We start from the raw sequence: 27,311 nt of genomic DNA on the forward strand, positions 1-27,311 counted from the left end.
AATTTCTCATTTTGTAAAGAAGTCATGATTGTTTTGCATAATTTTATTGATAAGTGGTCATATCCCGATACGCTAAAGAGCTGGATTAAAACATACAACAGGGTGGTTCATTAGAGTGATGCGTGGCTTACAAACAAACAAAATCCGGCATTGCACTATCCTCATTCACTAACAAGAACTTTTTCATCACGCAAACACAAAAGTACGAATAGGCTTAAAAATACCTCAAACACCTCTTCACCACTCACTCTCTTCGTTGTCCCATCCGTCCTCGTCCGCTTCCAGCTCGTCGACCTTGACGTCGAACCGACTTCGATCAACCTGAATCAGCGGCGATTCCTGCTCTCCGGTGGTAACCTTCGTCTTGTCGGGACTCTTCACCGCAGTCAGTGGAATCGTTTCTTCGCCGAAATCATCCCGCTGCTCCGCCGGTTCTTCCTCGTCCTCGTTGATCAGCAGCACGTTCGCCCGCTGTATGACCGGTTCCATGTCCTTGAAGAAGTCAATCTCCTCGTCGCCGCCGGAAGATTCCGCCTTCCGCACCGGTTGCGTCTTAATGTCCAGGTTCTCTATACTCTCAGCCGGTGGGACGGAACGTTGCCGGTCGAGTTTGCTAGGCGCGATGGCCGCCGCGGCAACGGTTGTGGCAGTGCTGTCTTCCTCGCTTCGTTCCGGATCTTCCTGCGGTTGGTTGATGGCGTGACTTGCCGTGTGCTCGTTGACGTCGTTCTCCCAGTCGCTCCACTCGTCCACCTCCAGCTCGACGTCGCTGTTGGTGTGGCCACCCTCCGGCGAGAGTCGTTGCGGCATAAAGTCGAATCCGGTGGCGCCACCGCCGACGATCGACGCAAACGAGGCGGCGCTGTTTTCAACCGCTTCACCGGTGCTTGGTGGGAGGGGACTGCCGGAGAGGAACTCGCCGGAACCGATGACCGGCGTGATGGAGCGGACGCCGCTCCAAGGCAGCGACTGGTCTGGGACGCCTTGGGGACGTCCGTCGGCGAAGATTTTGCTCCGGTTGCCACCGATTACGACGGCCGAGCCGAGGATCGGGACGAGGTCCGCCAGGCAGAGTAGCGTCTTGGCCACCAGCACGTCGTTGGTGTCCTTTACGCCGAGGAGGAGCTGCAAGAGGAGACGGATTAGTTGACGAACCTACCAAAAATACGTTTCTACCGACTTACCTGCGGAAGAATGTGTTCCTTCAAGTCTTCCTTGCTGAAGAAATCAACGTACGCGGGGAAAAACTCCAACAACGTGAGCCGAATCTGCGCGTCCTGGACGCAAAACACCTGCTTCAGCTTCGGAATAATGTACGCCGAGAAGATCTTGGCCGCAAACAGCCCCGACGAAAGGTCGTCACTTTTCGGCCTCAGAATGTACGGCGTGACGCACAGCTGGGCCGTCGTGTCCAACAAAACGATCCGCGACAGCAACAGCGAACCCATCTGCTCGGCCACCGTCTCCGGGTCAAACGTCCGCAACCGGTCCGCCAAACCGGTGAAGAATTCCTGCTTCGCCTGGGGACTCTTCAGCGGCAGCTCCGTCAAAAAGGAATGTATCAGAATGAAATCATGGTTGAACAGCGGATGCAGCAGAATCGCCGACAACTTCGGTCGCATCGTCACGTTGGCATGCTTCAGGTGGGTGGCACAGTACGACTTGAAGTCCTCCACCGCCGGGATGTTGCTGTCGCTTTTGTTGTGCAGAATCTCCTCGCACATGACCGCAAACGCAAACTGCTCAACTCCCTGCCCTTTATTCTTCAGCTCGTCCGGATCGATGGCCTTCGAGTACCGATACGGTTGGGACTTTTCCAGCAGCGTTCCGTCCGCACTCGGCCACAAATGCTCGAACCCGGCCAACCTCCACGCCCCATCCTCCGTAACGTAAACCGAAGAAATGCTTATACTCAAGTGCCGAACATTTGCCTGCTCAATCAAAAATATCAACGCGCACAGAATGTTCCTCAGCCCAAGACAGATCTGCACGTCACTCGTGATGTTCAGGCAAGTCGCTAACGGGCGGCACCGTTCCGTCGCCAGCATTTTCAGCGATCCCTTGCTCCATGACGAAATGTACTTCAAAATGCTTGGATGCCGATAAATTTTCAAATTCTTTATCACCCGCTCCAGCGGATTCTGATTCGTCCAGAACGGGCCCGTCACCAGCGTCTCGCCCTGAAATATCGAGATGTACGAAACCGACGAATCCGTAGGGAACTCTCCGTTGTACTGCGACCAATAATCCGTAACCTGCAGGGCCTTCTTGCTGATTTCCAGCCCCTTCAGCGCGGACTGGTCGTTGCCCATCGTGTGCACTTCTGCGGTAAAGGTCCAGTACGATCACGACAACATTTTCCAATCTGTAGCACTAATTTTCTTCACCGATAATGAAAGAAATCGTGGAAAACACCTTGAAAATCTGGAAAAACTCCGCACCTCTTGAGATTTTGTTATCGTAATTATTGACAACTTGACAGAAAATGTCAAAACAGCTGCTGCAAGCAGGGTTGCCAAGAAGATGATCTTCAAAGTTCTGTACACACGGCATCAACCAAAGAAATGTATTGAGTCACCCCTCGACGGCTTGTCATGACAAAAAACGTGATCCACAAACCCCTCTTGCTGTCAAACGCTCGGAGAAAGGAAATTCAAAACAAAAAGCGTCTAATTTCGTTTGTTTTGCTGCGTTTGTGCGCAATTTTGGTTGGTTTGAATTTTCAGTTTGGTCTGCGATTTAAGTTGCACATTCCGCAATGGAGGGTGATCCCAGTCTACAGCAGAACATCGTGATCCGGCGGAGATCGTCCCTGTTCCGGTCCAATTCCAGTGAGTTTCCGTTGGAACTTTTTTTTGAGATTTCTCTCACAAAACAATGGTGCTTCATTCAACAGGTCCCGCCATCCACTCGCCCAGCAACTACAAACCCAGCTACGAGAAGCAGTTGATGCGGGAGATCGAGGACTGGAACAAGCTGATGCGGCGCAAGATTCACGAAATCAACCAGCACGCGCAGGCCTCCATCGAGCTGGACACGTCGCTGCTCACGGAGGAACAGCACGCCTATCTGGCCGCCGGACCGAAGGTGGACGAGTATGTGGCCGCATCCAATGACTTTACCCAGCTGCTGGAACGGTACGTCGAGCGGAAGTCCTTCCTGACGCAACGCTACCAGTCGATTCTGAACGAGGCCCGCTCCCAGATGAGCACCCAGGCGCTGGATTTGGTCGAGAAGAATTTGCTTTCGCAGAAGATTGAATGAACCTCCGGCTTGATTACATTTCAACTTTTATTATTGTATGTTTTTACCTGTTTCGGTGTTTTTTCACAATGCATTTTTTATTATATTAAACTTAAGCGCTATTTTTAACGTGGTAAATCCTACCTCGATTTTCTTTTTTGTAAAAATTTAGCATCCGAAATTCCGAGAGATTTTTTTGTGTGACTTAACTTTTTGTTCCAGGTTGCTGCAGTCCTCCTTCTTAAAGAACTAATATTACAGTCGATTCCCGTTTTATTTTTAATTCAAACATGATTAACAATATGAGCTTAAGGATTAATTAGCGTGCAATTCAACGTGTTCGTTTTGTTTTCTTAAGGTTTAGTTTGTTGTTCTTACAATTAGAAGCCTTCAGCAAGATGATTTGAATTCGATTGCACTGTGTTAGTAAATGTTTAATGTTAGTTTATTCTACTAGATCAGTAAATTTAGTTCAGTTTGTTAATTTATGTTCCAAAAGAGTCACAGTTTTTGTTTTGTAATAGTCAAACATATTTTATGATTAATTTGTCATAAAATTTAAGTAGAAAAAAAATAAATCATCTAGAAAATAAATAAATCAAAAAACAGTCAAAAAAGGTACGAAACAAACACTAAACTAATTCAAATCCAGCTCCGCCTTCAAATGTTCCCCCATGCGTTGAACGAAAAACGGTCTGCTGGCCGCGTGGTGCTTCCTGGCGCCATTTCCGTTGCCGTTCCGACTATTGCTGCTGCTTACGTTGCGCACGCCACCATGTTCGACAAATTCGTCCGCGGTCCGTTTGGCTGGTTGCGGTTTTGACGGGGTCGCCGGCGCCGACGGTCGAAGCAAATCGCCCGGAATGGTTTTCTCGCGGATTTGGATCATCGACGTGTTCATCACCTCGCAGTCGATCTGCATCAGCGTGACCTTGTCCGAGGGGTGGGTTCCTGGCGAAAGAGAAAAGTGGTGCAAGTTGTTATGAGACAGACATGACCAGTATGACAAAGATCAAAGGTGTTAGGGTCCTTTTCGACCCCGATCTTTACAAAATTGCCAAAAATCGAGTTACTATTGATTTAATCTTGTTCCCTTGATCCCAAATAAAAGCTTAGGATGTCGCCTTTTTACAACATCCTAATCAAAATGTAAAAATGCTTCATACCAGACCGTAGGGCTGGCTTGTGGAGTCCATAGGAGGCACGACTATCGGTGATGATGCGTCTCCGAATTTCTCTGCTGCAGTTGTTGTCCAACGTCACCAACGATCCAAGGTCAACAAACTCCTCCACGACCTCGAACTCGTCGTTGTCGATCTTCACGCTCGGTCCTGTGCGAGCCCTAAAGGACTCGGTTCCTCGTGCCAGCAGATACTTAGTCGTCCCCACATGTTGAAGCCCGCCCGCCTCATAACAGAGACCGGAGATACCGTCGCCCTAACTTCCCTCATCGTGGGTTCCTGGTACTCCGCCTCTAGGCCGTTCAGGTGCTCGTCGAAGTGCTGCTTCCACCTTTCGTGTAGAGGAAGCTGTGCTGGAAAAAGATACTACGTATGGCCATGTTTCGGAAGGTAGCGAAATCGATGAGTCTTAGGCCATTCACGTTCATCTGCTGGTGGGCGCTAAACCTCACAACAACCGGTCGGAAACCCCTCTTCCTGGACAACTTGAGCGTATAAGAATTGAAACATCACAAAAGTTATAGTGGCCAGGCCTACTGTGTAAAGTTTACCGTAGTGATGATTCTTTGAAATGGGTTGAGTTTGAACACGGAGTGTTCAAATAACAATACAGTTATGAATCTACACAATTCGCCACAACTCGCACATTGTAGGTTATAATCAGGACTTTTAAGGAAATAAATGTTAAACTTTCCAAAAAAGAACCTTATCGTTTTGATTCCTTTTTTAAATTTTTGTTGTTGAAACGAAAAAAAATCGAAATCTCTTTTGACAAATTTAAACAAATTCGATTTTTTATTCATTTTCTGATGTTTTAATAGAAAAAAAGTGTCCTGTCCTAGGGGGTGGACAACTTGCTCAATAGACTTAAAATCGACGAAAATAGTTTATTGATCTTATTTATATTTAGTCAATATATTAACGCGACAATGTCCCATGCCAGAGGGTCCCGGAGTACCAAACCTTCTTGGCATGGTGCTCCCAACGAATACAACCAAATCTCGGAGCGTATGGTGGTGTGTCCCCACGCTTCTTCCTCCCCTGTCGATTCAGAATTGTGTTGTTGTTCGAATACTCTGTGCTCAAACTCAACCCACTTCAAACGAGTCTTGTCTCTGCGTTACGGCTTTACGTAGTAGGCCTGGCCGCTTTAACGCTTGTGATGTTTCAATGCATTCCGATGCGATGGTGCACTACAAATGTTAATAAATGACAAGAAGAGTGCTAGCCGTCATCTAACCTAAGGCGCTACCCTAGCTGTGGGGACGACGGAGTTTTTTCAAAGTGGCTGGAGATGCCCTAAGGGCAAATTTGCCACCGAAACAAATTTGCCACCGCGGGGGGCAAATATGGTTTTTTTTTATAATTTTTTGCTCTCGTTTACCTTCAAAGCAATAATTATGTGTTGATTCATGCCTAGAAATGCTAAAAGTATATAAAACTTTTTAATCCTATTGAAAATTTCAAAGAATTTCATTTTTCGAAAATGTCGAAAGTTAAATTATTTGCTACCCGTTTTGATTCCCACCAAATTTGCTCTCGAGTTTGCCCCCGAGTCTCCTACAGCGCGTAGCAAAGCAGATATTAAATTTGATCTCAAGTTCATCTGTAGAAGAAAAATATGTGTCGGTACCTGTCGGGTACTCATTTTCTGATACCCGACAAATCCCGGCAAGCCGGGGGCAAAGTTTTGAATGCGTGTTTCGGAGATTTCTGTATGTCTGCTTTTGAATTCAAAAATTCAAAAATTTAAAAAATTCCAAAATTCAAAAAATACAAAAAAGTCAAAAATGCGTTCAAATAGCTTAATTTTTGTTGTTTTTTTGCCTTCCTCACATTACTGAGGAAAGGCTATAAAATCACTCGAAAAATGAACTTCTCGATTAGACCTCCTAGACCCACCTTCATGTATACCTATCGACTCAGAATCAAATTCTGAGCAAATGTCTGTGTGTGTGGTGGGATGTTGATCAAAAAATTGTCACTCGATTATCTCGACATTGGTTGAACCGATTTCGTCCGTTTTGGCGTCATTCGATCCGTCTTGGGGTCCCATAAGTCGCTATTAAAAATTATGCAGTTTAGTTAAGTACTTCAAAAGTTATGCTAAAAAAACGAATTTAACAAAAGTCCGGAAGATTGTAAAAAGGGTGGTTTTTGTAAGAAAACCCGTCATGCTATACATTTTCAGAAAGTTATTCAAAAGACCTTTCCAACGCGTCCAAGACATTGAAGATCTGACAAATCTATCAAAAGTTATAAGCACTTAAGTGTTATTTATATGCTTTTTGGAGGCCGGATCTCAGATATGTTGATGAAAACGTTGTCCGGATCTCTCATGCGACATATCGTTGGATAGGTATTCAAAAGAGCTTTCCAATGCGTCCAAAACATTGAAGATTTGACAACCCTATCAAAAGTTAGAAGCACTTAAGTGTTATTCACGCACTTTTTGCATTTCGAGCCAAACATTTCATTAGGGCACAAAACCAAAATCCGCGATTCGAGAAAATCGCTTGCAAAAAGTGCACAACTAGTTTCAATTCCTATTTAAAAAAGAAGCTTCACTGATGGTATTTTTACATATGATACGATAAAACACATCATTATCTTCAACTCTGCTTGAATGCTTCTTAATTTATGTTGATTTTCTCAATAAAACTCATAATTTAAAAAAATCTCGTTATTAGGCCCTTTTAACTTTCCAACTGTTGTTCATAATGGGCCCTTTCTAGATGCAATTTCGAAAAGAATTGAAAGGGCACTAAAGCGCTGTCATCCGATTGTTGTTTTGAATGATGTTTATGGGACCTTTTGTTCAGTTAGAAATAATGAGGAATTCAGCGAACATTATGTTAATTGGTGAAGTTTTGTGATCGAATGGTGAGAATAGGGCATGTGAAATATAAAAATTCTTCCAAGGTGTACTGAACAGGATCCGCGGGACCGTGTTAAATATTGTGGTTTGACGAAGTTTTTTTCTGCAGAAATCCTTGGTGAAACGTTAACCCTAGGGGGTGTACAAAGTAAAAATATTTACCATTCGTTAACATATTGACGTTGTTGTTGATTTATTGGCCAATAAATCAACGAGAATGTTATGACCTACATTTGCACACCTTGATTTGACAGTTGACAGTTTGACAGACAGACGAAAACAACAAAATATTGTTGGCGACAAAATTTTACTATCTAAAGAATACTGTTTGGAAATTTTCGGAGAAAAAAGTCCTGTTCGGTCCCATATTGGCTAAATCCGGGCACAGTAAGACCTAACTTCCGGCGTAATGACGGGCTGATGGAGCTCAAACAAGAGGAGATTTCCGGGCCGTAGGCGAAAGCAGAAAATATTCTTTTACCAATCGTTTTCTACGATGCGGCTCGCGGAGGGATGAGGATTCTATATCAATGGTTGGGGACCATCCATAAACCACGTGGACACTTTTTTGGGAATCTTTTACCCCCCCCCCCTCCCCTTCGTGGACAATTGTCCATACAAAAAAAATCTTTTTTGTATGGATCGTGGACAATCGCCATACCCCCCCCCCCCCCCGCCTAAAGAGTCCACGTGGTTTATGGATGGTCCCTTGGAAAGATTTTCCGCGTTTTTTCTCCAACAATATGGCTCGAAGAGTCATGAAACTGCTGTGCCAACGATCATGACCATGATTATTTATGTCCTTCCAATTGTTTCCTCTTGCGTGGTGGAAGAAGGAAGAAATCGGTCTCGATGTCGATAGTTTTCCTCCTGCCGCTACTTTTCATTGAGTGTTCATTTTTGCTTATTACATGATCGAGGAAGCAACGGGACAAGACCTGGTCACCGGAACATGGTCCCTTACTTTTGCGTTTACCACAGGCAACATGTCCAAAGAGAAAAACAGTCTCAGATTGACCAAATACGATCACAGGAAGAGGGAGATTCCGTCGCAATGCAGTATGTGGCGTTTCAACCGAGGTTGACCGGGTTTTACGGAATTCAAACGGTAGGAGGATTCAGGACAGTAGGCGAAAGCTTTGACTTTGACCCATCGTTGCCCTCTAGTGCAGTTCAAGGAGAAGGAGGAGGCAATATTTACGGTTTCATCCGGGATTTTTCGGGTTTTACTTCAACTGTTCCTCTAGCGGCCATGATCATGATGATGTCCACATTGAAGAAGGAGGCAATCGGTCTCGTTGCCGATTGTTTTTCTTCTTCGACACTGGTTTCATTTGGCCACAATTGATGATCGGATTTGCTGTTTCCTTTCCACCATTTAGTTGATTTTGGACCAATCCGGAAAGTCACCGGTTCTAGCATTTTTAAATATCAGGTTATGTTATCCGGCCTGCCCAAAGGATTTGTCCAAGTTCCGTAGAAAAAGAGAAGCCTTCTACGTTTTAACGAATATAGTATTCATCGAGGGTTCATTTTTGGAGGAAGCAACAGGACGGGTTCTGATCCCGGAACATGGCCTCTTACTTTTGCAACAAGTGGAGCAGGAGGAGCAAGAGGAGGAAGCTAGATTAGGTGGACATGACTTTTCGGGTAATCCTTCAACGTAGCGGGACGTAGAGGAATCAGTTAACCGGTCCACTGCATTTTTCTTCTTTGGTGTTTCGGAAGTAACTTGACCATTCTTGGCCGACGGAGCATGGTCCACGCTGAAGAAATGTCCAATTTCTGCTACTTCCGTGAATTTCCGTGAAAATCCTCACCGTCAAAATTGTTTGTGTTTATGTTCAATTTGACATTTCTATTTGACAAAGGTTCAAGGATCCACAACCCAGGTAAGGTCGCGTTAAAGTATTGACGAAATATTAATCAATCAACGAACTATTATAAGCTATTATTAGTCTATCGACCAAGTTGTCCTGCCCCTAGCGTTAACCAAACGTTGTTTTGAAGTGAATTAGTGTTAAGAATGTATGAAAACTTCACTTCATAACATAGAAAGTTCCTCAACTACGAAAAACTAACGAAAAAGAAAAGGGCACAATTGAACTTTTTTTCTGGTTCGGAGTGAACATTGTTATGGGCCCTTTTGAGTTTTTGATTTTTTCAATAGGAAATTGTTTGTTATCAATCTGATTCTTGGAGGGCATGTAGGGAGTGTACTAATGAATGGAATAGTGGAATAATCCCGAATGTTTACGTTTTGGTTTTGTGCCCTAATGAAATGTTTGGCTCGATTTTGGATAGCACCCTTTAAATGTGAGGAAGGCGCCAACCACCTAAGGGTGGATTAAGTAACGTTTTTTTTTTATTTTTAATTTTTTTTTATTTGTTTTAAGGCCACTGCAAATATTTTTCAAAGTTTATGTGTTACACTCGCCCCATATTCCCCTACGTCATAAGTTTTTTAACTCATAAGCTGAGCTAGTCGAAGAAAACTTTCAAACTTACCATTATCCATGACGGCCGGCAACATGAGCGACATCTTCGGCCGGTTCGTCTTATTATGCGCCAGCGCCGGCAGCAGCAAATGCTCCCCACTGAACGACACCAGATAGAACGTGTCGTCACGCCGTCCAATTTCCTCGAAAAACTTGGCGTACTTTTTCCCAAACCCGCCGTAATAAAACGCCAAATCGGCATCCTTTTTGCCACGCTGATAAAGCTCCAACTCGCGCGCTTTCTTGCTAGCCGCCGTTCGTTTCTTGCTGGCCACGGCCCGCCGGTTGCGCTTCTTGAACGTTTCCATCTGCGAGCTAATGTCCCGCATCTGGCGGTACATCGAATCGATGGTGTCCTTGAGGGCAAACATTTCCGAGAACGAGCTGATGCTCATGTCGTCTCCGTCGCGATCCGTTACGTTTTTGTACCCGTTTTCACCGATCCAGCGGCGCAACTCGCGGGCCAGCCGGATGTTTTCCGTTTGATTGACGTAGAACGGACACACGGAGAAGGAATCTTCGATGGGGGTGGGTGCGGGTTCGTCAAAGTTGGTCACGTTGGCGGGGGCGTCCACGTTGAACTTGCTGGCTTCGTCGAGCCACAGAAGACTGCGCTGGTGGTGCGGTTCGATGGGGGAAGATTCCATCAGGGTGCGGTCACCGTTGCTGGACAGGAGGTTGCTAGAAAGGTAGAGGAATTTAGTGAGATATGAATTAAGGGATTTGCAAAACAACTCACCCAATCGGACCGAGGTTCAACGAAACCATAAACAGCATGGCCAGCACAATCGCAGTGTTCTTCCGCATGTTCGGCGTGATTTGCTTGGCAATGTTGGTGGTCGCGTTGATCGTGGTGGCACCACAAGAGCACCTTAGCTTAAGCTTCTCCAGCAGTTGAATGTTTTCCTAAAAAATAACAAATTTTAAGTTACGTCAAATCTACAGTTCCTCAAGAAGAGCCTTACATTCTTCAGGTATTGATTCTCCTGCTGCAAACCGTCAATCTGCTGCTCCAGCGTCGTAACGTACTCCTTCTTGCGCACGCGGGAAAGGAACGCCGACTCGCGGTTCTTGATCATCCGCTGGTGCCGCTTAAGGGCTCGATCGTCAACGGAGGAACCATTTGAGACTAACCTGGGTGGTGGTGGAACAACGGGCTGCGGCGGTGGCGGTGCTGCGACCAAAACCGGCACAGGTTCCGTTTGCTGCGGAACAACGGCAGGTTTCGGCAGAACCGGTTTGTCTTTAGCTGCCGCGGCAAACGCAGATGCTGGCGTTGCCTTGATCAGGATTGTTCCGTTGTTGTTCTGGTTCTTCATGTTCTGCACGAGCGCCTGGTAATCTTTTGCCGTCAGCACGATCGTCTTCTTCGTTATCGAGCCCTTCGGCGGCAGCTTAATCTTCTTCAAATCCGCCAGATTCGTCCCGCAAGCAGGTTTCTGCACAATCGGCAGCTGTGCCGTCCCAACCCGGACTACATTCGCCGCCGGAACGGTCACAATGTGGGGTGGCGTATTGCCAGGATTCTCGGGCGAAACCGGTGGACTGTCCAGCAGAATGTTGCTCACCGGATTGTTGCTCTGGCAGGATCCATATCCGCTCGACGGGTACGACTCGTAGCTCTGGTGGCTGTCCGACGGCGAGGGCGTGTTCCTCCGTGAAGAACTCGAACAATCCGATTCGCTTTCCCGCTTCACAACACCGTTCAGAAACATATCCGGATCGATAAACTCCCCATAGGAAGGAATCACCAGCTGGCCATCCTGACAGAACCCGAGCTGGTCCTGCCGTTCCTGCAGCATCGGCGATAGCAAATCCTCGTCAAATTCGTCCATCGGAAACTCGTCCAACATCGGCGCAATGTCCAGCATGGTTTCGTCTGTGAAAACAAGGCCAAACAAACAGTTTTATGAGTCATTCTGCCGCGTCGCCGGTTTATTTTGGTTCGCGTGACCTCGGCACGGGTTTGAACGTGCATTGCGTTGCAAAAATATATTCTTACCGTAAATTTGCTGCTCTGTCATGGTCGGGGAGTCGGGGTGCAGCTCCGGTGAAGGGTGTGACAATCGACAAATCCGTGACAATTCCGGGAGGGTTCGAACTTTACTTAAAGGCCGGAAATAACATTGCAAGTCGTGGATAAAGCGGTAATACAGCACTTCACAAGATTATCCCACAATTCAACCGGAATAATTTGAGTTTTAATAAAAATTATTCAGCGATAAATCTGACGAGATAAAAAAACATAATCACTTCAAAACATTTTTGACAGTTTGACGAAGAATAAATCAGTTGCGGAACAAAAAGGAGGGGCAAAATAAAGGAAAACGTTGTGGGTCTCGGTTGTGGATCGTGTTTCTTGGCAAAGAAAAAAAAAAACTTTTGCAGATATTGTACAAACTGATACAGATTGTGTGTGAGGAAGAAATTCTTTATTTTACATTTTTATGGAGAAGCACATTTAAGTATTGTATTTGTCTGATCACACCTTCCGTCAGACGGGGAAGTCAATTTTGGCCCCGGTCTAACTTAGAGCTTAGGTCGTTAGCTCAGTCCAGGTGTAGGAGTCGTCTCCTTGGGTTCTGTACTGTCCGATAAAAAGTGGTTAGCCAACTGTAAAAATAACTTTTGTTGAATAATGGATTTCAACTAAAGATATCTCCCAAAATACATAACCATGTATCGTTGAAAAGGTAATCGAGAGGGCTTTCTTCAACTTATTGTAAAACATCTTAAAAATTATTTTTTTTAGTTCGTCGACGCAGCTCAAGAGGTTCGGACGTGTTTAAAGGAAGCTGGACAAAAAAGTGTGAAAGTACTGCTATTGTGTTCTGGGCATTGTTGCGCAGAACAATGGAGCCGAGAAGGGAAGCAACGATAAAGATTAATTTTGGATCTCAAGGTCGAAACCCTACCAACGAAGAAATCTTCAATTTCTTCAAGGTTAAACGATGGAGCGCAGCTGAGTTGAGCGCGATGTACCGCGAAAATTATAGCGTTTTCGTCCGGTTCCAATCGGTGCTTCTGATGCGCAAAGCTTTGCAAAAGCTGGGACCTCAGGAAATTTTCACTTACGCGGATGGAAAAACGGCACGCGTGAGCATATTTGAGGCGTCGGGTGCATTTAAATATGTTCGGATTTTCGGTTTGCCTCCAGAGGTTGAGGATGGTCAGATTGCGGAAGCGATGGGCAAATTTGGAAAAATCCACCATCAGGTGAGGGAGCGGTTTGCGGAGGATACTGGTTTTCCTATTTGGAATGGAGTTCGAGGTCTGCTGATGGAGGTTATGTCGGAAATTCCGGCAAAGCTTCGCATCCAGCACGTGGAATCCCGGATTTATTATGATGGTTTGAAGAACAAATGTTTCAAGTGTGGGGAATTGGGTCACCTGAAAGCAGGCTGTCCAAGGAAAAGTGAAATTGTGATGAAAGAACCAGCAGCGGAAGTAACAGGAAGCTCATTTGCGGAAGTTTTGATTGAAGGTACAGTGGAATCGCAACAAAAGGATTCGAAGCAGGTAGTCGTCAACGGAAAGGGATCAGAAGTTATTGACAAGAGAGTAGAAGCAGAAAAAGGAAAACAAGCAGCACAGGTTATGCAATGGAAAGGAAAAGAAAGTATTCATGGAGCAAATAATCAAGTTTCCAGAACAAAGTATAAACCTGAGCAGTTAGCTATACCACCTTACAAAGGGAAAAAGAAAGCAGAAGAATATAACCGAAGATCACGATCGAGATCGCCTATAAGGGAAGCGTATACAGATGATGAAAGTTGGTAGTAACGTAACGATTATGTAACGATTATTGTATAAAATATTGATAATAAAAAAAAAAATAAAAAAAAATAAAAAAAAAAAAAAAAAAAAAAAAAAAAAAAACTAAAGATATCTCCCAAAATACATAACCATGTATCGTTGAAAAGGTAATCGAGAGGGCTTTCTTCAACTTATTGTAAAAAATCTTAAAAATTATTTTTTTTAGGGATGATTTTTAGGGTTTTTGGGACCTTAGGGTCAGGCTAAGGAAATTTCTCTACCATGGGCTGTATAGACATTTTAACGGAACGTGGATGGCACCAGAGGATTATTATTAGAAATCAAATTTGATGAAAAATGTCTTTCATTTTTTATCGCAAAAATTAAAAGGTGTGGGATAATTTCAAGGGGGTTGACACATCGAATATTTTCATTCGAATCATTCTGTTCATTCCAGAATTATTCTGGAATGATGCAGGCATGAACATGATTATTTCGATTCTATACTCAATTTTGTTTTCGCGTGTTAGCGATCTGTCATGAAGGAAAAAGTAAACATAAATATTTTGAATATAAGCTCGAACAATCCGTTCCGTTGTCGTTTGCGGCAAGCGGAGGCCCTTGCGGAGGTGTTTCCGCCTCGTGCGGAGTTTGCCGGTGGAGGATTATGTTTTGGAAACAAAATCCAGTGACGAGCAGGGTGGAAGAGGTTGTCGCGGTCGCCACCAGCACTTGGAGGTGGCCCTTGTAAAGGTCTGTCTCGTGGTGAACCGGTCCGACGAGGACCTGCTTCGACACGTGATGGTTGTGTTGCGCGCATCATGCGGCTCCATCGGATTCCAAGTCCGGGAATGCATCAACAGTACAGCAGTAATACGCGATCAAATTCTTGCCGGTGACACTGCCGTTCTGACAAAAACCATCTTCACCGTTGATCAAGGGAGGGGGGGGGGGGGGTTACCCGCCGGAGCCAGCTGGCGTATCTCCCTGGTCACCGTTTCGAAGCCCCGGAGTACAGCCATCTCGTGTCGCGGGTGGTCCTCGACGGATTGGTTCACCACGAGTCGTCTTCCGCCGCGACCGTTCAGCTCGCCACAAGCTTGTTGTTTACGTCCTCTTCCACCGGCAAATTCCGCGAGGTTCACTTACAGGTGCCTGGTGCGCTTTGGGAGGCGATCAGTTTTAGCAGTTAGCAGCAAAAACATTTTCTTCCCCTCCCAGCTATGGTTTGACTTTCTTTTCTAGCAAGATACGCTCCGGAACCGGCTCTGGGGTGAGTATAATCATCGAGCAGCTGATCGGCAATGTAACAGCGCGCAAGAGACTTCATGCGCACGATCCCGAGATGCGAGTTGTGCAGCTGCTTAAGAAAGCGCTTGCGCTTGGACTTCCGGAACCATGATGTGTTCATCCAGAAGAAGACATCCTTCAACATCGCAAAGACTAAAACAGCCGCTTCGGGTTTAGCGATCATCGTGTCAGCCTTCCTGGTGGTACTTGATGACCACTTGCAAAGTCCACTTCTCCGACGTAGCCTTTCGGATCACGGCGTGCGTGACCAGGAAGTTGTGAATAAAAACTTCGAGTTCATCATCCGAGGAGAGAATGGTAACCCAACCCGGCTCGCTGAGTAGACTGGGATGCCCTTGGACGAGCCGATAGATTGCGGACGATGACCGCTGTCCAGCTGATCATTGTTGAATATCAATGTCCATTGAGTCCTCAGCTGGAACACTTTCTCCAGAAATCGCTTCCGTAGGTTCCGCTCCAGCAACACCATCTAAAACTTACAATGCCGATGCGGTTACGTCACCGTGTTGGTTAAAATTAAACCAACTCAATTTAATCAAACTTTATTTCACAATATCATCAAATTACATTACACTGTCCGCCATGTTGTGGCTCTTTCTGTCAACCAGTAATCGTCTATCCCAGAAGGAACACCTCAAACACTGAACTCTGGAAAATCTTGATCAGCTGCTCCCGACGCCGCTTCAGCTCGAGTCTTTTCAAATGCCAAGATCATCCACAGGTACGGACCGCGCACGATTCGCGGAAAGCGCTCGGAAGTCCACCGCGGACGATTTGTTGTTGGATGCTAGAACTCATTGCGGGACAAAGAGTGCATTTCTCAGGTTTTATTTTAGTACGCAGCGTTTCGGAGATCATGAAAGATGGTTAAAGTTGGTTCGTCATCGACGTCCAGACTCCAGATGGTCGAGCTGTCGATTTTTGCTTTCTTTCGCTGGTCATCCGGTGGCCCCGACTGACCACTCCGAGTACGCGCAGTATGGGACATAACATCGGTCGCTTATGTTCAACAGCACGACGAGGGCGGTGTGGCCCAACACGATGACAGAATCAATCTCCACCGGAACGACCAGCACGCACGTTGAACTCGCCATTGCGTAACTGGTCCTCGAAGTTACTGTCTGAGGTGTGCAGTATCGGGATGTTCGTCGAGATTAAAGTGCTGCCTAAGATGATGGTCTCGCGGATCGTTCATTCGCCAGACTCGCGCAGCGGCAGGATAATGACCTTCATGAAGGCGACCACTTTGAATAAGGCTCACTTGTGCGTCTTGTACAGATAGGAGTTGAGCATGTTGTACTGGGCCAGGTCGTAAAAACGCGCGGCAAATTTTAGAACCGTTGGGAAATGTACTGGGTGAAGCCGGAAATTATTCAATTCCCTTGGAGCATGGTAGCAGCACTTTAGTTGTGTGATTCCGTATAATGCCCACTTCGGTAGCACTTCAGCACGTCCCAGGCGCTTTATACATTTCTAGAATCCATTAGTCGAAATCTTCCATTTTGAGCGAATCGATGTAGGAAAACTGCGTCTGATTTTCCGTTTGCTTTTCGGTGATTTTGTCCATGACGATCTCGGTCGGCATGCACGTCTTGACGCCGTTCCTAAAGGTTCAAAAAAAGTACTTTAATTATTCCATTGTTTCAACTCATATCTCACAAAAATATCACACTTGTTTTGAAACATCTCCCGCTCATCTTTCTCGTTAATCTTCATTTAAACGAAAAAGTTCTGCCCGTCGGCATCAGCCTCCTCGCAAACTCCTCCTCCGACTCGTCCTAGGAATCTCCGCCACCACAGCTCAGTCGCTTCCTTCACTATCAACGGCCCAAACAAGTCCCTCAACCGCTTCCAAGTCTGCTCGTGGATGCGCTGGCTCAACTTCCACCGGAATAACTAGCACGTTGGCCTCGCCGGTACGCAGCTGGTCCACATAGATGCTGTCCAGGGAAATCCGAAATTGAAAGTCAGTTTAAAAAAATCCACTCAACAACCACTGAGCAATTTCAATATTGCCAACCTCGTCTTATGGCCAACACCTGGATTGTGCAGATTCAAGTGAAGGCCAATCCGGCCGTTGCTCTGGATGTCTCCCGCACCGAAACAGTACAGAACAACCGCCGGTTCTGTTGTCCTACCAGGTCCCAATGCTGCAGAGCACCGCAACATGTTTTGGTTTGAAAAGATAAATATTATGACAGTTACACTCTTACCCGCACTTGATCATTTTTGCTAGAATCATCATCGTCATTCCGTTCATTCCAGAATTAACCCAGAATTATTCCAGAATGATCGAGTGTCAACCCCCTTGGATAATTTGGAAATGCCTTGTGGAGTAATATGGACATACCTTGTGGGGTTATATCAACCGGACCCTAAGATTCACCGATACATGGCAAGTGGGCCTCGTCGGAATTCCGCCCATCAAATACGCAACTCAAAATTTGCATAGGAAACTTTTTTCAACTGTTCTAGACTAATATTTGAACGTGGCGTATCTTTGAACAAGTTTTTAAAGAAAATTATTCCAGAATGCTTATTTTGTCGTTTCAAACCAAAACTAGACAAAAACTGTATTTATTTAAACTATTCGTAATTTTCAAAAGTTTGGCCAGATAATATCGAAGGCCGCCATCTTGGGTCCACTGATCTCACACAAAGAGGTTCTACCTATAAATTTAGGAATGTTTACTAATCGATGCCTCGGTGCTCTCTTATACTAACTAGTTATGAGAACCATTGCAATAGATGGCATTGCAATGTGTACCAAAAAAAACTTTTTTGTGGGCCCAAATCCTAAATAATATCCCAAAGATGTTTCATTTTATAAATTTCATGAAAAAAACGTTTATTGACACAAACTCACTTCTTGGTAACAAATTTCACGTAGCGATTTCCATATTCCAACATGCAGCTGCGCAAACCTTGCTGACACAGATGGTAGTCCCGATACGGGGGCACCAACACCTCATCCAAAGTGTTCATCTCTTCTACGTACTTGTACAGTGCGGCCTCAATTTCTCCGGCGCTGTGCATCTTGGTAGCCAGCTTGAACATAGTCTCCGTATCCTGCAACAGCTTCAATCCCTTCATAATGTTGGTATGTTCGCCGCAATCCGTGCATTTGATCATGAATTCGTTGATTTCACTCGGAATCAACAGCACGTTGGAGCAAATCTTCCCGCCATCGCACTTGAAACGCAACACAGTGTCGTCCATTTCCGAGAAGAGCGGCCAATTCTCGGAACAAGCGCGACAGTTGCAGCTGAAACGGTATTGGTTCAGGAGGGTTGCGCGACGTTCCTCACGTGGCGTCTGCGTAAACAGTGGACCGTAGTTCTCACCGATCATTGAACCGGCTGCGATGCTCCGGACAGATCGAACGCAGACCGAGTTTCCCTTGTAGTACCGGGTTACTCCGGGTTCGCACGAATGATTAAACAAGGCCAACGTTGGGTAGAGACCTCCGCCGATGAACACTGACTTGCCAACGTCACGGTCGTCTTCGCGTTGCAGTTCGGAGATTTCGTGAGCGTTGAACTGCAAAAGTTGCAGGTTGTGCAGCAAGAGTCCGCCGATGAAGCTTTCGGCTTCTTTGGTTTTGTAGAATCCACCAAGCGTAAGGCAAGCGTTCAGCAAGGTAGCCATCAGCGTACGCTGGAAAAAGTCCTCGGCTGATCGAGTCTCCTCGTGAGTTACCAGCTTGTAAATCTTCCTGTAGTCGTCATGTTTCAACCTGGGAAGAACACAAAACTATCATTAAATTAAGTTCAACCAAACTCTACCTTCCCTTACTTATCCGTCTGCTCACTGGTCAACCCATCCAGTTCCGGTCTAAGTTGCAAAAAGTACTCCTCCGACTGTTGCGTGATGATCCGCAGCGCCATGTGACAGGTGATCGAGGCTCCGGACTTCCAGAAGATCGGCAGAAATCCACACTCGTACTTGTGGTAGCCACTATTCGCGGAACTCTCGCAGTCCTCCGAACAAAACACGACGTCCGAGCACTTTGGACAGCAAACCGGAACCGAAACTCGCTTGAAGCACGTGCTGCAGTGAGTTTTGCTGTATTCCTCAAGCAGTACGGATACGTGAGGCTTCTCCACCAGTACGATCGTGTTCGGCTTCAAGTCTACGTTCGTCTTCGCAAAGCGACCCTCTTCGCTACTGTAGTCAAAGTAGAGTCCCTTTTCGGCGTAGAACTCCGGAACGGCTGGCTTTTTGGGTTCCGCTGGGACTGGCTTGCGGCCCTTGGCAAGTTTCTTCTCGGCTTCGATGTTCTTTGGCAGCAAGTTGATCATGATTTGGGCATCGCGTTCGAGCTTCTGACGACGCTCCAGCGGAAGCTTGCAGTTGTCGAGAGCCGGTAAGGTTTCCCTGGAATCAAATGTTATCGTGAAAAATCTACTTTTGGATCCAAATCAGCAAGTTACTTGAAGCATTCCAGCGCCTTCACGTGATCCTTCTTTCCCAGATAGCAACGGGCCTTGCGTTCCGTGAGCTTGTACATCAGTTCTTTGGGGTATTGGAGGCGGATTGCACGCTGGATGTCCTTCAGGGCAAGATCGTACTTTTCCATGTGGTACAAGGCTGCCGATCTGTTAGCCAAAATGATGGCCTTTTCCGATTCTGTAATTTTTTGCGTGTATTTATTATTATTTTTTTAATTGTATTTTAATTCGTGTTTAAATGTTTTTGCTGTCGATTTGTACATTACACAAAAACAAACTGTGAACAAGCGTTCATGAAATTTGAACACTCTTTTCCAGGTTCAGATTTCATGAACACTTGTTCACAAAAAGATAAAAAATTTCAACTAGAAAAATGTTCAAATTTGTCCACGATTTTTTTAAGCTAAGGGACCATCCATAAACCACGTGGACAATTTGGGGGGGGGGGGGTATGGGGATTGTCCACGCTCCATACAAAAAAGTTTTTTTTGTATGGACAATTGTCCACGAGGGGGGAGGGGGGGGGGGGGGGTTGAGATTTCCAAAAAAAGTGTCCACGTGGTTTGTGGATGGTCCCTAAAAGCAGGAAAATGATAACATATTTAAAAAATTTATGATTACTATTTTCCTGGATATTGCCAAATGACACACCAAATAAGCACCACATTATACTCAACTTTTAAAAAGTCAGTTTGATAAGTTTGGTTTTGCAACAGCTAAGGACATTAGAAAATGTAGTGTCAAAATTGCTCCTTTATTACTTGGAAGATATCAATTTTCTGATCAATTTTTAACAATTCATTTCATAAATTCAATCGAGTATTCTAATCCAAAATCTAAACCGGTCGAAGTTACATTATTGTATTTATATGATTAAACTTCCAAATTATGAAATCTACGCTTATCTTCCAATAAACGGTCTGCAAAGTTAGCGCTATTTGGGTAGATTAGTAAAGTAGGTGGATCAAGTTTTCCGGATCTCCCCTATAATAGCAAAGATTTGGATTTTAAAAAAGTAGTAAAGATGCACAGATTATCAAAATAGAGGTTATGTTTCAGATAATATCAGGTAAGCTAAACCATCACTTACCATTGCTCTCCGGAGTGGCCATATAGCACAGGTTGTAATAGGCCAACGCTTCATTCCAGCTTTCCTTCTGGAACGACTTATTTCCGAGGTTTTTCAAGTCCAGCGATCGCTCCAAACTCTTCCCATTGAACTCACGTGCCAGCTTCAGCTCAGTCACGATCGATTTGAGCCCATTTATGAAGTTGAACCGCTTTTCGCCGCTATCCAGCTGGGCAAAATCATTAAACTCGTTCTGGGTGATACTTTTCCGCAGCGATTCGCAGTATTTTTGGAAAAATCCATCCTTTTTCGCGGTTTCCATGCTGCAAATTTAGGGTGATCGACGACGGTGACGAAACAAGAAAATGGCCGACGGTGAAAATTTTCTCACAGCTCCGTATGCGGTGAAAATACAATGACGAATGATGAAAATTTTCACAACCAGCCGAGAGGGGGCCGAAGTTAAGCCGGGTTCACCGCACGAACCGTGCCGAGCGGTCACGTGGCTTTTCGTGAACGACGAAATGAACCCCGGTTCGGGTGGTGTTTTGAAAAGTTGTTTACAATGATTCGGGAAGAAGGCACATGCGTTAAGAGGTGGAAACAACTTGTTTAAATCGTATTGCGCATGACTAAATTATTGTTTGAAATTTATAAGCTTGTTTTTGGGCATGAATGTTGTATTCATTACCAAGTCAGAGGTACCAAAATTCGCAATTCGCAATTCGCAATTTTCAGTGTAAGAACGGGCCTTGACCGATCTTATGCACCAGGTTCCCGACGAACACGCACTGCCCTTACACCTACATCTCACCCTTGCTCTGAGTCAGTACGAGCAGCACGCTAGAACACGCTTTGAGTGTTCGTGCCAGGCATGCACACCTTCTTTTCCGGTTACGCATTTTAACTCGGCCGGGGGTGGTACATTACGTAGGTTTAACCATTTAAAGTGTGCCTATCAATTTTCATTAAAGCAAAAACTGTTTTATTTTTAGTTTGAATTCAAAAACTAATTGTTATTTAGTGTGTATTGTTTTCTCCTGAAATCTCCCCTATTGTTGAGTTGTGTTTATCTGTTGCTATTTCTTTTGTCGCGGTGTTGTTCTACAATATTTTGGTCCTAAGCATTTTAGAAAAGTTTTTCAAAAGTACAGTAGTAATATTTGTGTTACTCCTTTAATCATTCCATAAATTGAGTAAGGGCTCGAACCTCACTTGCTTAAGAAAAAGGTGAAGTTTCAAAACAATGGACAGTGAAGGAAATATACTATGTAGTAAAAGGAAGATAGTAATTTATGAAGTAGATATAGAAATTAACAATAGTTAATAAAAAGAGGTAACAAACAAGCTTAGATTGTATTTAGGGCAATTTACAGGGAAGATGAGAAATTATTCAAATAGATAAATAAAGAAAAGGCACATGATAAACAAAATTGACATCGCTGCCAAATCAAGGGAAAGCAGATAGTTTGTTACAGTAGCATCAATTGGTAAAATAGAGTGGAAAAGCGTTGAGAAATAAGAGAATCAAATAAGTAAAATCGAAATTAAATGGAGGATAGTAAACAAAAGCCGTTTTAGAAAATCAGTGAAAACAAAATAAACAGAAGATAGCTGATAGCTGAAATGGAAAGAAGAGAAACCCCGTTCTGCGATGCTCAGGTACATCCACAGCAGTTGACTCAACATACTGCGAATCAAAACAATACCGTCTGCAATCACAAATTACTTCCCTTTCCCACATTGTCGCGCCCCTTTCTTTTAGCCGTCTCTACTGTGACCCTCGCTGGTCAAAGGTTTACGAGTCGTTTCCACAGGCCACCAGCTAGGTTACACCTTGTCATCATGATGACTAAACCAAGCCAACGTGGAGGTAAGAAAATAGGACACTTGCAAGGAACCAGAGCCATGCTGTTTTGTTCAAACAGCACTACGGATGTAGTTGGGCTCTTTCCGGGATGTTCCTCGCCTAGGTGTGTCAACCGACGAGTATCATCAGTATCATGCACCCTTGGCCTGCATTACCAAGTCAGAGGTACCAAAATTGTAAGTAAAACGGGAATTACAAAGCAAACTTTGAATTATGTTTTCACGGCGATGAAAAAAGTCTTTTGCCAGTAAACAAAATATATTGATGAAGCTGGAGTTCTAGAGTTTTTTTACGGTTCTATAAACATATGAAACACCTTTGAAACGAAGTTGACTTTATAGATGTCGGCCACTATTGCTAGTACCAACCACTAGTGTCTTCCTTTTTAACTACAAGGAGACTTCGCCGCCCTGGGCTCCTAAGTGTTTGAGTACGGCACGGAGCGACGGCGCCGGATACCCATAATTACACTTAGAATTTTTAGAGCGCCCGCCGCGGGATTCGAACCAGCAACCTCTGGATTGTGAGTCCAGTGCGCGGTCCGATTGATCCCCACGGGCGGGACATCTTCAGACCTTCTAAAAACTCTAGAAAATGTGAAGAGCCCCAAGAAATCGTTCCCTCTCCCTTGTTCTGCTGTTCGTAAAGGCATTCCTTGACCCCTTCTCTAGGGAGGCGCGTATTGGCCCGAATAATTAAAAGTAATCTAAACAGAAATTAAAAGTGCAACACGGAGTTAAACTTTCTGTCAAGTTGCTGTGAAGTTTTCGATGCCAGCTGCGAAAGTTTCACTCCATGATACCGGCTCACATCAAAATCAATTTATTCGCTCTACAGCATTGCATTGGCGTCCTGGATTGCGAGATTCCTACTCGAAACTAGGTGTCCGAAGGCAATTGAGGCAATTGCAAACCTCTTTTTACACCTAAAGCTTCCATCCACCCCGGGATTCGAACTGACGACCTTTGGATTGTGAGTCCAACTGCCTACCAGCGACTCCACCGAGGCAGGACCCAGGGAGACGACTCCTACACCTGAAGTTATACTTACTTTTAGGTATACATTTTTGATTGTATTTTGTTTGCATTTTAAAATTACTTTTTGAAAGAAAAGCAACTTGAACAATATAATTTTGAACTATTCATTATCAATATCCAAAACCCAAAAAAAATATATATATACGAAAAATCTTGTGTAAAACAAAATCGAATATTTAGGAAAAAAAATATTTCTTTTCGTTTTTTCGCATTTTAGAAATACTTTTTGGCAACCCTATTGTATTATTGTACTAATTTATTGAACATACATGTTTGGGTACAAAAACTTGCATCATTCAATTACAAAAGTTTTGGTACCCAAACATGTTTAGATCATCGCTAAAATTTCAAAGTTATCGCAGTTTTAATGAAAAAAGTTGATTTTTTGCCGATTTTGCCATTTTCCCGTTTTTGCGCGTGGTACGTCGAATAATCCAGTTTTTACAAAAATATTTTCAGACATAGGCTCTTTGGTCCAGATGAACAATACTCGATTACTTTTTCAAAAGTTCCTATGTACATGGCGCATTGGTTGTTTTGAAAAAGTAATCTAGAATATGAAAATATCGTTGCTTGTGTGCCATTTTATGACACGTAGAGGGTGACGATTCTCGAGATTTTCAATTTCCCGGGAATCGAGAGTTGGAATTGAAAATTTCCCGGGAATTCCCGGGACCCGGACCGGGAGTGTTTTTAAATATGCCAATAGTGCCAAAAATGTATAAAGAAAAGTAATAAATATGTTTATTTTCAATGAATTCATTTACGATTTTATCATACTAATTCAATGAAACGATAATAAGTAGCTTCATTAGCACTCATTGGGAACTATGATTTACCTTTTGATTTATTTTCTGAATCTGCAAATACAACTTGTTGTACGAACTTGCTATTAGATTTTTGTGAAGTAAAAAACTAGCTAATATATAATTTCACAGTATCGGGATATTTGCAATATGATAAATAGCGACTCAAAACAACAAGTTGTTTTTTTCTTTATTAACCCTATAACGCCCAGAGCTGTTTGCTTATCGTAAAAATAGTGAATGGCTTAATTTTGGTACAATAATGCAGGAAATACTTTACTTTGACCCACAAACATCGAATTGGGGCAAAAAAGTATAATTTGAAGTGGTGCACCAGAGCACCATCAGGAAGATGAGCAACTTTTTTTAAAACCACAAAATCTCGTTTTCTTCAAATCTATTGGTTCATTTGTTTGAAAACGCTTTGAAATGTGTTAAAAACTACTAATTCTTTGCTGTAAGACTATATTTCTGAAGTATTAACTACAAATTCTAAAATCTCTGCATTTTCAGGTTTCATTGATTGGCTCATTCAAAACCCACAAACAACCATTTTCATGAAAAATGAGGAAAACAATAAAACTATCGGTCTAATAACAATGTTTTGTCTTGTTTATGAATAGTCAAAACGTTTATAAACTTTTGTTTTGATAAAAATAAGCTTTTTCTGTAATTTAGAAAAAAGTGCTCCTGAATATTTAGTTGCTCATATGCCTAGATGGTACTCTGGTGCACCACATGAAAAAGGTTGAAAAACACTTTAAACCGGTCCATACTCACAATGTTATTCACAGGGGTTCTTGTCCAAGGTTCAAATGATAGCAAAACATTTTTTGTTTCATAAAATTTTGTGTTTGGTAATTTTTACGGGCTTTCGAAAACAAGTCTTATTTATTTCCCTGAAATTTGCCCATTTTTGTTTACATTTCACACTGTAATTTTGCTTGTACTTAACCAAATTTGATGAAATTTGGGGAGATGTTAGTATACATTCTACATGAACACCTGCAACTTAAAGCACCATGAAAAGTTGTGTCAGTTCCGAGATATTTGAGTTCAAAGTTTTGGTGCTCTGGAGTAACCATGGGCGGGAGAGGGTTAAGGTCAACTGTAAATATTCATTGAAAAAATAGTTATCACGAAACCCCGAATGTTCACATTTGGCGGACCTTAACTTTACAAAGATTGCCATAGTTTTTTTTTCCAAAATATAACTTAAAAATGAGGTTGTAGTGAATCAAAAAATTACTTATTGACATTAAAAAAGAAAATTACTTTGATACAGAGCAGTTCTCTAGGGAATCGGTCTTTTTTCTTTAATTTTAATTTTTGTATTTTTTAATCCGGCTGAAACTTTTTTGGTGCCTTCGGTATGCCCAAAGAAGCCATTTTGCATCATTAGTTTGTCCATATAATTTTCCATACAAATTTGGCAGCTGTCCATACAAAAATGATATGTGAAAATTCAAAAATCTGTAGCTTTTGAAGGAAAAAAATAGGTGATTTTTAATTTAACTTTTTATCACTAAAACTTTATTTGCAAAAAAAAACACTATTTTTATTTTTTTTATGTGTTTTAGAGGAATATCAGAAAATTTCTCGAATGTTTCATGTTTTAACACTGTAAATCGGACCAATAGTTGCTGAGATATCGACATTCGAAAATCAAAATATCAAAAAATAAAAATAAAATAAAAATAGTGTTTTTTTGCAAATCAAGTTTTAGTGACAAAAAGTTATATTAAAAATCACCAATTTTTTTACCGTGTATCATTTTTTTCCAGTGTAGTCCGTATCCATATCTACAACTTTGCCGAAGACACCAAATCGATCAAAAATTCCTTCAAATGATACAGATTTTAGAATTTTCATACATCATTTTTGTATGGCCAGCTGCCAAATTTGTATGGAAAATTATATGGACAAACTAATGATGCAAAAAGGCTTCTTTGGGCATACCGAAGGCACCAAAAAAGTTTCAGCCGGATTAAAAATACAAAAAAAAAAAATCGAATGACCGAAAGCTTGCTCTACAGCGAAATTAAATTAAGAAGAATAAAATAAACTAGATTATAAGGATTGCTTTGCTTGAAAGAAATTAAACTTATCATGAAAAGGCTTTTCCCTCTTTTAAAAAAATAAATAGAAAAAAATATTTAGAAAACATTAGACTTCCTCCCTGGGGTCTAACTGCTAATTATGCTTTAAGGCAAATTTTGGGGTCCACATTATTTTTTTTTCTTCACAACTTATTTTTATCAGGTCCTTTTAGGTGCTGCGACCAGGTTAGGACTGAGGATTGGGTCCACATTATTATAAGTTCTCTCAATTAAAGTTATTGGAATTTTTGATGAATTGAAATTTACACTTTCTGAATAAGAAGAAAAGAGAAGCATTGGTTCATTCGAACTTGAACATCTTACATAGAACATCCAATGTTCTAAACAGTTTCAAATTTTCAAATGTTTTTCTGATTAGGTTATATAATTTTGTATAGATATTTATAAAATTTAAATTTCCCTCGAGTCTCGACCAAATTTACGGGGAATCGAGAGGTCCAAAAATGGTCGATTTCCCGGGAAATTTATCCCGGGAATTCCCGCTCGTCAATCTTTTTAGTCTGTTTTTCATAACCAAACAAATATTTGGAGAAATCAACTAAGTTAACGCTTTATGAAAGCTGCCAATCAGTGCCAGTGTGCTGCGAGGCTGAAAAAAAGGAATGTTACTAGGCATATTGTCTCTTATTGCCTCATTGAGTTTCACAAATCTTCTTAGATCATCCAATGAATTTAAAAAAAATGTGTTGAAATGCATATATGATTACAGTCACAGTAATTTTTGGTAAATTTCCAAATTGTAAACATCCCGTTAGTCTTTTAAATCACCACGAGTCTCCATCAAAACAATCAAAACCGACACAAGAAAATGATGACGCATGGCTTGACCGGCCAGAACTTTACCCTCCCCGTTTGAAAGCAAAGGTTAACGGACAGTCCGCCTGACCTGTCGAATATTTTCTGTGACGAATGCATGGCAGCTGCGCATTTCCATAAAAAAAAGCCAAAAATTCTCGTAAACATGCACACGCACTCAAAACTGGGTGGCGAAAAAGAAACATCACCGCAAGAACGAGCAATGTAAACACGAAATGAGCGATAAATAGCCGTCCACTTCTTCACGAGTGTTTTTTTTTGTTGTTGTTCGTGAA

General features: G+C 43.1%; 5 protein-coding genes across 5 annotated transcripts; 1 reads left to right on the top strand and 4 right to left on the bottom strand.

Moving 5' to 3' along the window:
• Positions 1-28: 28 nt before the first annotated feature.
• Positions 29-2,483, bottom strand: LOC120430184 (protein-associating with the carboxyl-terminal domain of ezrin). The gene is made up of 2 exons (XM_039595264.2): positions 1,185-2,483; positions 29-1,125 (listed from the first exon to the last, which is right to left on the bottom strand). Exons 1-2 carry the CDS (start codon positions 2,310-2,312, stop codon positions 238-240), a joined length of 2,016 nt encoding a protein of 671 aa, XP_039451198.1. The 5' UTR covers positions 2,313-2,483; the 3' UTR covers positions 29-237.
• A 146-nt stretch (positions 2,484-2,629) lies between these two features.
• Positions 2,630-3,386, top strand: LOC120430188 (uncharacterized). The gene is made up of 2 exons (XM_039595268.2): positions 2,630-2,831; positions 2,897-3,386. The coding sequence occupies exons 1-2, from the start codon at positions 2,759-2,761 to the stop codon at positions 3,262-3,264; spliced, it is 441 nt and encodes a 146-aa protein (XP_039451202.1). The 5' UTR covers positions 2,630-2,758; the 3' UTR covers positions 3,265-3,386.
• Positions 3,270-11,936, bottom strand: LOC120430183 (cyclic AMP-dependent transcription factor ATF-6 alpha). Its single transcript, XM_039595263.2, has 5 exons — positions 11,803-11,936; positions 10,766-11,679; positions 10,540-10,706; positions 9,811-10,481; positions 3,270-4,194 (listed from the first exon to the last, which is right to left on the bottom strand). Exons 1-5 carry the CDS (start codon positions 11,822-11,824, stop codon positions 3,881-3,883), a joined length of 2,088 nt encoding a protein of 695 aa, XP_039451197.1. The 5' UTR covers positions 11,825-11,936; the 3' UTR covers positions 3,270-3,880.
• On the bottom strand, positions 11,886-20,845 carry LOC120430185 (SET and MYND domain-containing protein 4). The gene is made up of 5 exons (XM_039595265.2): positions 20,409-20,845; positions 19,301-19,496; positions 18,663-19,244; positions 17,734-18,603; positions 11,886-12,027 (listed from the first exon to the last, which is right to left on the bottom strand). The coding sequence occupies exons 1-5, from the start codon at positions 20,707-20,709 to the stop codon at positions 12,012-12,014; spliced, it is 1,965 nt and encodes a 654-aa protein (XP_039451199.1). The 5' UTR covers positions 20,710-20,845; the 3' UTR covers positions 11,886-12,011.
• On the bottom strand, positions 16,334-16,680 carry LOC120430189 (bystin-like). Its single transcript, XM_039595270.2, has 2 exons — positions 16,540-16,680; positions 16,334-16,471 (listed from the first exon to the last, which is right to left on the bottom strand). Exons 1-2 carry the CDS (start codon positions 16,581-16,583, stop codon positions 16,351-16,353), a joined length of 165 nt encoding a protein of 54 aa, XP_039451204.1. The 5' UTR covers positions 16,584-16,680; the 3' UTR covers positions 16,334-16,350.
• Positions 20,846-27,311: the final 6,466 nt, after the last annotated feature.

The sequence above is a fragment of the Culex pipiens genome, chromosome 2 (assembly GCF_016801865.2).
Source record: "Culex pipiens pallens isolate TS chromosome 2, TS_CPP_V2, whole genome shotgun sequence".
Taxonomy (NCBI): domain Eukaryota; kingdom Metazoa; phylum Arthropoda; class Insecta; order Diptera; family Culicidae; genus Culex; species Culex pipiens.

What these genes read in the sequence shown, in the direction of transcription:
- LOC120430184 (XM_039595264.2), bottom strand. Translation starts at nt 2,312, where the DNA reads ATGGGCAACGACCAGTCCGCGCTGAAGGGGCTGGAAATCAGCAAGAAG. An exon ending in AGGAACACATTCTTCCGCAG is followed by an intron (nt 1,126 to 1,184) that starts GTAAGTCGGTAG and finishes CTCCTCTTGCAG; the next exon opens with CTCCTCCTCGGCGTAAAGGA.
- LOC120430188 (XM_039595268.2), top strand. Translation starts at nt 2,759, where the DNA reads ATGGAGGGTGATCCCAGTCTACAGCAGAACATCGTGATCCGGCGGAGA. An exon ending in CCTGTTCCGGTCCAATTCCA is followed by an intron (nt 2,832 to 2,896) that starts GTGAGTTTCCGT and finishes TTCATTCAACAG; the next exon opens with GTCCCGCCATCCACTCGCCC.
- LOC120430183 (XM_039595263.2), bottom strand. Translation starts at nt 11,824, where the DNA reads ATGACAGAGCAGCAAATTTACG. An exon ending in GACAGAGCAGCAAATTTACG is followed by an intron (nt 11,680 to 11,802) that starts GTAAGAATATAT and finishes TTGTTTTCACAG; the next exon opens with ACGAAACCATGCTGGACATT. An exon ending in AGAATCAATACCTGAAGAAT is followed by an intron (nt 10,707 to 10,765) that starts GTAAGGCTCTTC and finishes GTTATTTTTTAG; the next exon opens with GAAAACATTCAACTGCTGGA.
- LOC120430189 (XM_039595270.2), bottom strand. Translation starts at nt 16,583, where the DNA reads ATGAAGATTAACGAGAAAGATGAGCGGGAGATGTTTCAAAACAA. An exon ending in CGGGAGATGTTTCAAAACAA is followed by an intron (nt 16,472 to 16,539) that starts GTGTGATATTTT and finishes TTGAACCTTTAG; the next exon opens with GAACGGCGTCAAGACGTGCA.
- LOC120430185 (XM_039595265.2), bottom strand. Translation starts at nt 20,709, where the DNA reads ATGGAAACCGCGAAAAAGGATGGATTTTTCCAAAAATACTGCGAATCG. An exon ending in AAGGCGCTGGAATGCTTCAA is followed by an intron (nt 19,245 to 19,300) that starts GTAACTTGCTGA and finishes ATTTGATTCCAG; the next exon opens with GGAAACCTTACCGGCTCTCG. An exon ending in ACCAGTGAGCAGACGGATAA is followed by an intron (nt 18,604 to 18,662) that starts GTAAGGGAAGGT and finishes TGTTCTTCCCAG; the next exon opens with GTTGAAACATGACGACTACA.